Source organism: Melanerpes formicivorus, unplaced genomic scaffold (assembly GCF_026170545.1).
Source record: "Melanerpes formicivorus ecotype bairdi unplaced genomic scaffold, bMelFor1.0.p_v2 SCAF_7, whole genome shotgun sequence".
Taxonomy (NCBI): Eukaryota; Metazoa; Chordata; class Aves; order Piciformes; family Picidae; genus Melanerpes; species Melanerpes formicivorus.
The window spans coordinates 27,870,095-27,882,893 of record NW_027142359.1 but is presented as its reverse complement, the minus strand read 5'-3'; the positions used below and the strand labels follow the sequence as shown (position 1 = coordinate 27,882,893).

Sequence of the window (12,799 nt, the reverse complement as noted above, 5' to 3'; positions counted from 1 at the left end):
GCTGTTCCTTTCTGCATACATTTATTCTGTGCTGCCCTTTGCTTGTAGTTGAATTAGTAACTTTCCACCTTGAGGCTGAGCTGTCTCCTGGGCTCTCCTGCAACTGCTAGTTCAAGTTATTGTAGTGTAGACATGTGATTTTGGTTTGTGTTGAGACTTTTCAATAATCAGCCTTGTGATATGCAGTATCTATGAGGGTGTTTGTTGGTTGGCTGTTTTTTTTTCTCTTCTTTCTTCTCTCTTGGCATAGCCAGTACTTCCTATCATAGTTTCTTTACAGGAGGAGGGGGGAAAAAAGTAGGGGGGGACAAAAAATCCCAAACCACTTTTCTTTTCTTGTTTCTTGTAGGTTTATGGGTGTCTGTGTGCATCAAGGACAGCTGCATGCACTTACTGAGGTAAGACTATTTCGTGATATACATACTCAATTATGAAACAGTTCTCAGGCCAGATTCTTCTACTGCTGTTCACCTTGAGTGATAGTTTCTTTTATGGTGACTAGTGAGTTACTCACATTCTACTTGCTATGCAGTAGTGGGAAGACTGCACAACCAGGCCTGAGAAGAGTACTTTGCTCCTAGCCTTTGATGTCTTTCCTCATCAGAAGCACTTGTTAGGATGAAAAAGAAAGCACAGTAGGAACATAAAATTTCACTGGCAATTTAAATGAGGCGTGGGGGTTATTATTGAGCTGCCCCTAAATAGTCTTTGTTTCAGTGTCATTGCATTGTATTTAAATCTTATTTATAGTCCAGTTGGGTGTAGTGATTCAGGAATGTTTCAGCTGGATGATGCTAGTCCCTACCACCTTCTTATTTGGATTAATATCAAGATTACAGCTTCACCTAGGCCCCATAAAAAGAAACTATTCCATTGCCCATACACCCTGGCCAAGGCCTGGTATCAAAGGAGAAACTGAAGTTTTCAGTCATGTGAGTCTTCCCACCAAGTTTTACTGGGTTGTACCTGTAATCCTGCTCAGGAAAAACAAGAAGAGACTCTTCCCTTGTTAGGAATAGCATTGCCTGTTTTGAGTCAAAAATCAGTCCATTGCTTTTCCTGCTGTTCTGAGGACAGGTTGAGGGGAAATTCATATTTTATAAAGTCAATGGGTTTTTTTATTTACTTCAATTTTGTAGGAACTGCTTAATTAAAAGAGTAACCCTTTCCTACCCTCTCACAAAGACAAGTATGCTATTAATTACCAATTACAACAAGTTCTTGGTATGGTTGCCAAGAACTACTGTAAAATGAGAAGGTTGGATAGCTGTGTGGCAGTTACCAGGATGTGTGTGGCCATCACACATCTGAAGATTTCATATTAAGCTCTGATGCACATACATGGACAGTGAATTTCTTCACCTTCCAAGGGGACAATTCTGCCATTCTAGTTCTGGCTACTGTCAGTGATGGACACTAAGTCACAGGGGCTGTATTTCTAATGTAAGAGCAAAGGTAGAGAGAGACTTCCAGAAATTGAGTCATGGATTGAGTCAGTGGTCAGCAAATTTGCAGATGACACCAAGTTGGCAGCAGATGTTGATCTGTTGGAGGGTAGAAAGGCTCTGCAGAGGGACCTCAACCGACTGGACAGATGGGCAGAGTCCAACGGGATGGCATTCAACATGTCCAAGTGCCGAGTGCTGCACTTTGGCTACGGCAATCCCATGCAGAGCTACAGGCTGGGGTCGGAGTGGCTGGAGAGCTCCCAAACAGAGAGGGACCTGGGGGTGCTGATTGATGGCAGGCTGAACATGAGCCAGCAGTGTGCCCAGGTGGCCAAGAGGGCCAATGGCATCCTGGCCTGCATTAATAATGATGTGGCCAGCAGGAGCAGGGAAATCATTGTGCCCCTGGACTCTGCTTTGGTTAGGCCGCACCTGGAGTCCTGTGTCCAGTTCTGGGCCCCTCAGTTTAAGAAGGACATTGAGACACTTGAACGTGTCCAGAGAAGGGCAATGAGGCTGGTGAGAGGCCTTGAGCACAAGCCCTATGAGGAGAGGCTGAGTGAACTGGGATTGTTTAGCCTGGAGAAGAGGAGGCTTGGGGGAGACCTCATTGCTCTCTACAACTACCTGAAAGGTGGTTGTAGCCAGGAAGGAGTTGGTCTCTTCTCTCTAGCAACCAGAACAAGAGGACACAGTCTCAAGCTGCACCAGGGGAAGTTTAGGCTTGTGGTGAGGAAAAAGTTCTTCACCAAGAGAGTTAGCCATTGGAATGTGCTGCCCAGGGAGGTGGTGGAGTCACCGTCCCTGGAGGTGTTCAAGAGGGGATTGGATGTGGCACTTGGTGCCATGGTTTAGTCATGAGGTCTGTGGTGACAGGTTGGACTTGATGATCTTTGAAGTCTCTTCCAACCTTGGTGATAACTGTGATACTGTGAAATGTCAAGATACAGCACATGTGGGAGTCCTTTTATATAAGAGAGTCAGGTTCTTCAGGCAGGCTTTGCTAAGCATTATTGCCTATTTATTTTGTTCCTCTGATCAGTTAAAACAGGGGGATTTCAGGCCCTTCCACTCCCTAAATATATCCTAGAGGAGATGAAGCTTCATAATGCTTTGTTATACTAAATCTTGGTAGATGTTCCTTGCTGTGGTTTTTCCTTTGTTTGTTGTTTTCCCCCCTTTCATCCAGATGCTTGCTATTTAAACACCCCTCCCCACCCAGAAAGTCAAGAAAATGAAACCAACACCGATGCTTCCTAATGGAGAGCTGACTTTGTAGCTGCTTTGTAGCTGTTTTGGAGTGCTTGGCAAGCAAATAAATCTAAGAAAGTCTTCAAAGAATAACCTTTTTATAGTTGTCATTCAGAATAATAGAAGAAATTACTGAACCATCCTGAGACCAAAGAGGAAAAGTTTAAGACTGGGCTGCATCAGGAGAAGTGTGGCCAGCAGGTTGAGGGAGGTGATCCTCCCCCTCTACTCAGCTCTGGGGAGACCCCACCTGGAGTACTGCCTCCAGTTCTGGAGCCCCTATTACAAGAGGGATCTGGAGGTGCTGGAACGTGTCCAGAGAAGGGCCACAAGGATGAGCAGAGGGCTGGAGCACCTCTCCTGCAAGGACATACTGAAGGATTTGGGGCTGTTCAGTCTGCAGAAGAGAAGGCTCCAAGGTGACCTAATTGTGGCCTTCCAGTATCTGAAGGGGGCCTCCAGGAAGGCTGGGGAAGGACTTCTCAGGATGTCAGGTAGTGATAGGGCTAGGGGGAATGGAATGAAGCTGGAGGTGGGGAGATTCAGGCTGGATGTGAGGAGGAAGTTCTTCACCATGAGAGTGATGAAGCCCTGGAATGGGTTGTCCAGGGAGGTGGTTGGGGCCCCGTCCTGACCTAGTGTGGGGTGTCCCTGCCCATGGAAGGAGGGTTGGAACTAGATGTTCCTTGTGGTCCCTTCCAACCCTGACGGATACTATGGTACTATGATACTAAGGTTGCTGCAGAATTTGGAGAAACAGAATAGCTTTAGTGAGATTTCACACAAGTACATGTACTGATCACTGCTTTCTTTATGGGGAGCAAGGTGGAGATTTCATGCCTTCAGTAAGGAAACACATGAGTGAAGGCCATTGTAAGTTGATGTTGTAAAGAATCCACACACAATTTTGTCCAACAGGGTAGTTGTTGGTTTCATGGAGCTTTAAGAGAGCTGTACATGTTCTAAGCAGTGCAGTTAATTGTGTTTTCTGGCAGAAGTACTGGCATTTTTAAATCTTGAAGTAACTGTAGTGTGATAGTTGAGTTCTGAAGACTCTGGAGGTTAGAGAAGAGGTCCCGAGTGGCTAGCTGAAGCAGTTGTTAGTAAGATGGACATAGTGAATCACCAGTTCAAATATAGCCCAGGAGGACAAACAGATCCACCACTCTCTCATAGCTTTTTTTCTGGCTTGTGGTCTGTAAAGGTGGTCTTGTAGCTTCCAGTGCTCAACATAATTGATCTTAGTCCAATGGTACTAACAGAGAACTTCTGTCAGGGTTTCACTTCCTTCGAGATGTAACTGAGGCTCATTGTTCAATAGGTGTCTGTGTCACTGCAAGGAAAAACCTTTCTCACTCTAGCCTGTGCTGGACTTTTCTGTGAGGAGTTTAATTATCCCTCCTTGTGTTTTGAGAGTAGGGTTGGTGATACACCTAAGTAAAAGGGATACAGCATCGCTTAGAGCTTATGTATGAGGGCAGGGTGGGAAATGTTTATTTGTGTGTGTGTGTACATATATCGGTTTTGTTTTTTCCCCCGTGACCAAAGAAGCTGAGAACTTGTGGCAAATGTTTGTTGAATCGATTTAGACAACTTAGTAGCCTCCTGTGCTGCTAACAGGCAGGGCAGCAACCACAAATGGTCTTAAAGGAGCCTTGGGGATTTTAATAATAGACAGCACTTTGTTACTGGGAGGCAAAGTCTGAAGTGTTACAGATTTCTTCTTGCATGTTTAAACACACAAGAGGCTCAACAAGTGGATCATGCAGAGCAGATTATTTTGCTTAGGAAGGTGTTGATTGTGTGTAGGCCTTGGGTTTTTCCCTTGTGGCAGCATTTTACATTGTTTCTAATGTCCTTTCCCAAGTGGCTTTTGTTTTTAAAACTGCTGGGCAAGGAGCAGCTTCTGTTTGTTTGTTTGTTTTCAAAATAAGAATGGAATTGTTTAATTATAGACTGCAGTAGGACTTTGCCCTTGTTCTAAATCCACAGTCTTATCAGTTTTGAAAATCCAGTGCTGTTTCCCGAGTTCTGCTGCAGCCAGAAGCTATGGTATGTGCCTCTTCTGAAGTACTTTGGTATTTATCCTTAGCATCACAGAAGGGTTTAGGCTGGTGGGGGGGCCTATCCTTGCACACACAGGGAAGTGAAGTAGATGCTTTAATAGATGGTACTGCTCCAAGGAACTGACAGGTATTACACTGCCTCACTGACTTGGAGCTGCAGGGCACAGATCTGCTGTGCTTATTTACAGTAAAACCAGGAACTGGGTATTCCTTTCTCAGTACTCAGCTCTAATCTGTAGCTAGTGGTTTGTTTCTGTAGCTGCAAGAATCTGCAGCGCTTCCTGCTGTACTTGCATGCCTCTCCAACTAATTTCAGCTGCTTCTTCAAGCCTCTCTCTGTTCTGGCCACATTCCTAATCTGACAACACTCTGTTTGCTTCCATTTCTTGATTTTCTGGCATGCAGCACTATCAGACTTGGAGAACCTTGCATAGTAGTAGTACAAGCTCTGGTGTCATCATGAGGTGCTTCTGAGTATTCATAGAATCAAATAAGGTTGGAAAAGACCTCGAAGATCATCAAGTCCAACCTGTCACCCAGCACCTCATGACTACTAAACCTTGGCTTCAAGTGCCACATCCAATCCCTTTTTGAACATCTCCAGGGACAAGCGACTCCACCACCTCCCTGGGCAGCACATTCCAATGGCCTCAGAGGCCAGATCTGAGCCCCTGCCCAGGGGGTTAGCAGACAGCATGCACTCCTGGGGACATGAAGCTGTGAGTAGCCATGGCTGAACAGCAGTAGCATATGATCTTATTCCATACACACTATGCAATGGATGCATGAGTGAGAACCCATTTTTGATGGAAGGCAAACAAATCTGTTTGTGCACTGCAGGTTCTATGGGCCTGTGCTATTAGACTGAAGCAGATAACATAGCATATGAAAGCCACTTGCACTGCTTTGTGGATATTAAATTATTTGCTGTACTCTGTTAAGCAGGTTTATCTGAATTTCTAAGAGAGAGGTCAGGCTGAAATCTCATTGTAATTAGATGTATATATATGCACAGAATGAGTCACACAGCTTGATAATTCCTCCTTGTAGGAAATTTAAACCCTGGCAGCTGTGTACAGATGAGGAAGGGAGAGTTGTTATGTGTTGACTGGGATATCTTGAAATTGCAGTGCTTCACAAACAATAGCTAATTGTTACAACAGAAGTGCTACAGCTATTAATTCATACCAAACGTTAAAAAAGAGCACAAATGCTCTGCTGCCACAACCCAAAGCGCAGCACAGGATCTGACATGCACTGGAGCGTTGTGAGGCAGGGAGCAGGGCTCTCATCACCTAACCACGTACTGCAAAGGCATCTAGCACTTTCCCTGTGCCTTCAGCACAATGCAATACTTACACACCTTTCCTTGCTTATCTGCTTTTGCTAAGAGGAGATACTTTCTCTGCAGAGTTGTCCCCATTGTGCTCAATTTATCTGGCCACCACCAACCTACAGTAGATTTTTCCTTTAACTGATCGGCCAGCAGTTCTCTCCTGACAAGTATGCCTGTGAGGCCAGTTTGCATCCTTTATAAGCCAACATTTTTGCCAGCTTTCTGCTTCCCACAACAAAGGTTTTTGCTGCAGGTTTTTGAGAATCAATTTGACCTTTCTGTAAGCCAAAGATCCACTTGAACCTCTCTTACTGTTCTCATTCTGCCATGAACATGGTAGGAAATCACTCTTTAAAATTGTGCATTTGGAGGGAATTGGCAGAGTAATAGCAGGCATCCAGCACTGAATAACACATACAAATTCAGTGATTAAAGCTTCCTCCTGTCCTCACATGAAGTGGTGTGACCAGGTACAGCAGCATTTAACTTCCTATCAAACTGAAGTTGTATCACAGGAGGCCCTGCATTCTGTGGGGTTACTTTGATGTAAACAACCCAAAACTTGAGTTTAGAAGAAAATAATCCTGTTTTGTGGTGGTTTTTTTTTTTCTGGAAACCCTAAGTCTTTGATCACTGCAATCAAATAAGATGGACTGCTTTCATTCATGAAAAAGCAAAGAGCTACTTGGTGTAGGGAAAAAAGTTTGAAAGACCACCTAACTTAAATAAAGTCCTTTAATGGAATGAAGCTGGAGGTGGGGAGATTAAGGCTGGATGTGAGGAGGAAGTTCTTCACCATGAGAGTGGTGAAGCCCTGGAATGGGTTGTCCAGGGAGGTGGTTGGGGCACCGTCCCTGGAAGTGTTTAAGCCCAGGCTGGCTGAGGCTCTGGCCAGCCTGATCTAGTGTGGGGTGTCCCTGCCCATGGCAGGGGGGTTGGAACTAGATGATCCTTGTGCTCCCTTCCAACCCTGACTATGATACTTGCTTTCAAGAACTTGACTAGGTGTTTAAACACTCAAAAGTGCTTAAGCTACAAATCAGACCTAGCTGAAACTCCTGGGGAGGCTGGTACAATTTTTTCTGGAGAAAGAAAGGGTCAAGCACATCATACATGCCACAGCATCAGGCTTCAAGAGTATGAACTGGAGATGGAATTTCAGCCTGAACACTGAATTTCCTGTCTCCTGTCATGAAAAGCCAGGCCCCCTTGTGTGATTTTAAATGGAATTTTTTGGTATGTGCAGCACATCAAGCTGTGTTTGGGACCAAAGTATTTTTCCCTTTTAACTAATTTGCAAAAGTATTTGACTCCCAGGGATAATAATATAAACAAAGTAAAGAATATCTACTTTGTCTTAACTCCTGTGAAATGACTTCATTGTCTTAGACACACTGCTTTCTATTTGTGTTACAAAGTAATTCCTGTAGCCTTAAGTTATAGCATCAGGTTTCAAGTGTGACATTCTCCAAATGCCAACACTAACTCCCCTTTCTACAAGCTTTTCAAACTCCACTTGCTTTGAACAGTGTAATTTACTTACTACATGTATCATGTTTAATTTTGCATCCACTGACTCAGTGGATGAGTCAGGTTTACTGCTACCTGTAACCAGCCTAACTTGCCAGTACCAGAACAAGAGTACACAGTCTCAGGCTGTGCCAGGGGAGCTTTAGGCTGGATGTTAGGAAGAAGTTCTATGCAGAGAGAGTGATTGCCCATTGGAATGGGCTGCCTGGGGAGGTGGTGGAGTCACCATCATTGGAGGTGTTCAGGAGGAGACTTGATGGGGTGCTTGGTGCCATGGGTTAGTTGATTAGGTGGGTTGGATTGGTTGATGGGCTGGACATGATGATCTTGAAGGTCTCTTCCAACCTGGTTTATTCTGTGTATTCACATATAAGATACAGTACCAGGGTCTGCAACTCTTCAGCTGTCGGGATGACTAATCACCTAGGCACAATACAAGTGCCTACAGCATTATTTCAACAAAAATGAAGTGTCTTAAGCTGATAAAACAGCATGATTGTGCTCACATCTTTCTAACCCTCACTCAGTCTTACTGGAGTTGAATGACTGTAATTCCAGTAATGACTGAAAGCAGGGGTTTATTTTGCTCCCTTCTTCATGCACTCTTCAAAAGAAAAAAGTTAGGGCAGACACCCCTTCCCCCAAACCAGTACAGCTGGTTAGTCTAGCACTCTCTAGCTAATACTGCATCAGGAGGTGTCTGCTTCTAGAGCCACTTGTTCTTTTTTTACCCGGTTCAATGGCACATGAATGAGTCTCTTCAACTCGGAAAGCTGGGAAGTGTCAAGTACTTTAAGCCCTTCATATGTACATTTCTTGAGTTGGAGAAATGTTGTCCTCTTCTAAAGAGACTAAAACCATGGAGAAAAAGGACACCACTTGGAAGATGAAACAGCATGATGCCTTGTATGTCACGGAGAAAGGAGAGGCAGAGCTGGTCATCAGCACCCCCCTCTGTGTTTGCTAAGAATGCATTCAGCCACTTCCTCATAAATTAAGCTGAGAACTTAAGTGAGCTGTTACAGCAAAACTGAAACTGTGAAGAGTGCAAAACGAAGGCCAAATATGGCTCAAGTGTTGACAACTACTTTGAAAATTCTATTGCAAACAATCAGGGAAGTGTTTGCACTAAAATAAGTTCATAAAAAAAATACATAAATGCCTTTCAAAATGGTCAAAGGTGTGCTAGGAATAATTTTGCCAGCTGAATTGGAGCAGGAAAAAGCACAAGGTCTTTATGTCAGCCTGGATAAAGCTATTAAAACAGGCATACACACATCCATGTACCTAATATTCAAGTTTGTAGCCATCTCCTTTTTTGATATCAGAGTAATTTGAACAAAAGCTAAAAAGGAGACTTCAATACAAGAAATCTGAAGCACACCCCAAGATTTACTGCTTTGAAGATTCAGGGTCCATGAAATTTCATAAGGGCTTTTCTAGAAACTTGGGTTGTCATGTTATAAACACATTCATCTTGGAATATAAACAGAAGCTTCCTAAGTTTTTGGCACTGAGAAAAGTTCTTTTTACCTGTGTCTGTTTCTTGTCCGCAAGATAGATGCCGTATGTGACAATGAAGGTGACAGTCTCAGTTCTTCCTAACTTAGCCTTCTGTTCCATGAGCAGAGAAGCATAAAGCACAGGCAACTGACTTGACTTTCTCTATATGTTCAGTTAGTTGGGTTTTTTAACCCCATAAGATTGAGCTGATACTCACATGCCAGTAAGCAGGCAGACAGTAACAGAGATTTTTGCAGCTTGTAGGTTTACTGTAACTCTGTTTTCCAGAGTAAAAAGACTCCACAGTGCTGTGTGTTTTTAAAGGATGATAGAATTAACTAGGTGCTTGAAAGCACCTGTTAGGTTGCAACATTTTTTCTGTGGTGAGATAAGAAGTGCTCTTTTGTCAAGAACAATAACAATTTACCATGCAGATAGCAGTCAGTTCTAACAGACATCTTGTGCGGTGCATCCATTCTGGTTTGTGCTGGAACACACAGTTGCAATGATGAAATGCAATGGTTTCTCAACTTTTGCATTACAGACTAGACTAGTCTTCCTAACACCTGAGTTATTTCCTGCTCTATTTTAAACACTACTTCTGTTGCCATGATCCTTACTCTTCTCCTCAGGTCCTACAGTGAACTTCTCACACTGTTTGTTCTCTGTCATTAAAGGGGGAATGCAACTACTGCTGCTTCGAACAAAGTTACCATTACTCTTCTCTGGAGCTCAAATCCCTGGGATCCAGATGAATGGTTTTCTCTTGACCCTAAAGCAAGTAGATGCAAGGCCTGACTCTTAATGACTCCTGTAAAGGAAAAGCTAATGAACCCAAATAATCAAATTAACAGAGGTAATAACACAGATGTGTGCTACCTGGACTTCCAGTCCTACAGCACAAGCAGCAAAAAGGACAAGCAAATAATTGCAATAGGTACTCTGATTTTATACCACACAACCATTCTTGTCATCAAAGAATATTTTTATGCAACTAAATATATTCCATTCCAGTACCCAAGTCCCTACCAGGAGGGACACAAAGTAGCCACAGTTCAACAAGAGACTCATTACCTTTGGCATACTTTCAGTAAGGCTAAACTTGCCCTTCTAGTATTTGGATTTTACACCTGCAAAGGTCCAAGCTGCCTTTACACATTACACTTCCCAGCACTGGCACCAATACAGCACCACTGAAAGAACTCTTCCCAGGGAAGTATATAAAATGAAGCTGTAGCTCTAATGGATGCTATGAAAAACATCTGAAGCAAGGACAAAAAGAATGAAGCCTACAAGCAGAGATTTATTACTCTGGTAATCCACAGGTCATGCTGGTCATTGGCTGAGAGATCACAAGGATCAATTTAATCTGCAGAATTTTACACATACTTAGAGTTCTTACCAAGTTTGAACAGCAGTTCTTCTGCACCATCCTAGAGCCAGGAGGCATTTAAAAATGCCAGCTGTTAGCTGCTGAAAATCATCTGAAATATATCCTATGTCATCATAGCATGCTAATCTGTTTGGGTTTTCTTAATTGCTTCAAGGGAAATTCCATCTTTTTTACTCTGTACCAGGACTCATTCCCCTAAAGCAAAGGCATCTAGAGTTAACAGGTATATTCTCAGAGCTGTCAACAAAAACATCCATGAGAAAGTCTGCACAGTTGCTCCCTTCATTCTTCTGGAAAGTCAAAAGTTGCCAGTTCAACAAGACCAGAGAGTAAAATGACATGCTGCTGGAGATCTCTAAATACACTCAAGGTACATGCTTTGTGTATGCAAATGCAAACAAGTTGGACCAGAATTAGGGACCAAATCTGAGCAGACACAGAGCACAAAACCATCTCTAAATGTACCCCACCCCTCTGCTTTCTTGCTCCTCCTGAGTTTTCTTTTCTCAGTACTAGTCAAAAAGACTATAATAAAAGGCCTAAGGAAGAATCCAGTAACCAGGAGAAGCTAATGAAAACCACAAGGCATTAAGGTATACAACCTGATCTGGAAGGCTCTAATCAGCATGGCTTGAGTGTGCACATTAGGTAATACCTAAAACCTCCAATCTCACACATGAAGAAAAAGGTTTTCCTAACAACTCTCCAAATAGTTGGGTTTTTTTTTTGCTAGAAATTGGACTGCAGTATCCAGCAGACAACTAACATTTTCTAACAGGATGATGTTGAGAGTCCCTTGTTTTAATTTTCTACTTGGTGCCACTTTTAACACAACTTTCATCTTTTTGATTGTCTCCAACCTCAGGCTAATCAACTTAGCACTGCACTTATTCTCTTCTTTTGAGGGACAACCATCAGAGCCATTTTATCCAGGAACTAAGCTTGAGCTGGTAAACACAAGACCTAAATTGTGCACAACTCCTTTGCTATATAGAATATTTACAGTATGACTGGTAATAGGAACTACACTTCTGAAGACATTAAGTTCTCCAGGGCTGACAGGTGAGTCTACTGTGATCACCAAAGCAGAGTTAAATATTTGCAGTGCTATGCAAGTAAAACTCAAGTTATTCAAACAATATGAATCACGCTGGTGGAATAACAGCAGGGACTAGCAAGTGTTAGAGGAGATGGGGGGGAGGAGAGGAGGGAGCAGGAAGAAGTGGTGTTCTAGCACTTTTGAAAACTCTCCAAAGTGTGCAGTTGCCATCTGGAAGGCAATGCATGCCTGCAATTTTTACTGCAGAGGTTCAGAGGATGAGACCTAACTGATGTCTGTCTGGTTTGGTCCATTTCAGAGTCAAAGGCTCTCCACAGAAAGGTACCTAAGAACTGAGAGGAGGGAAAAAAGAAGCAAAATTGAATCTGTTCAAAGTGTTCAGGAGGAGACTTGATGGGGTGCTTGGTGCCATGGGTTAGTTGTTTAGGTGGGTTGGATTGGTTGATGGGTTGGACGCAATGATCTTGAAGGTCTCTTCCAACCTGGTTTATTCTATGTATTCACATATAAGACAGATTCTGCTTGTGAAAGCTGATATCAGAAGGGCATTCTCACTTGAAGAATTAATATTTAATGTCTTGTAAAAGGATAATTCAGCTTGACTTGCTGGAATGTGTCCAGAGAAGGGCAACAAAGTTGGTGAGGGGTTTGGAGCTCAAGCCCTTTGAGGAGAGGCTGAGGGAGCTGGGGTTGCTTAGCCTGGAGAAGAGGAGGCTCAGGGGAGAGCTTATTGCTGTCTACAACTACCTGAAGGGAGGTTGTAGCCAGGTGGGGGCTGGTCTCTTCTCCCAGGCAACCAGGACCAGAACAAGAGGACACAGCCTCAAGCTGTGCCAGGGGAGGTTTAGACTGGATGTTAGAAAGAAGTTCTTCATAGAGAGAGTGATTGGCCATTGTAATGTGCTGCCCAGGGAGGTGGTGGAGTCACCATCATTGGGGGTGTTTAGGAGGAGACTTGATGGGGTGCTTGGTGACATGGTTTAGTTGATTAGGTGGTGTTGGATAATGGGTTGGATGTGATGTTCTTGAAGGTCTCTTCCAACCTGGTCTATCCTATCCTATCCTATCCTATCCTATCCTATCCTATCCTATCCTATCCTATCCTATCCTATCCTATCCTATCCTATCCTAATCCTAACAATCCTGATAATTTTAAGCTTTTACTGCTTTTTTCTTCCCACTCTGTGCAATCTCTGAAAATAGAACACACAA

The 12,799-nt window shown here is 43.3% G+C and overlaps 1 protein-coding gene across 1 annotated transcript in view; it reads left to right on the top strand.

The window, feature by feature from the left end:
• The window catches only part of TESK2 (testis associated actin remodelling kinase 2), a 100,114-nt gene that overhangs the window by 45,100 nt on the left and 42,215 nt on the right, over positions 1 to 12,799 (top strand). The window contains exon 4 of the mRNA XM_068141599.1: positions 350 to 398. Within this exon, the coding sequence (XP_067997700.1) occupies positions 350 to 398 (49 nt within the window). The remainder of the gene's footprint in view (positions 1 to 349; positions 399 to 12,799) is intronic.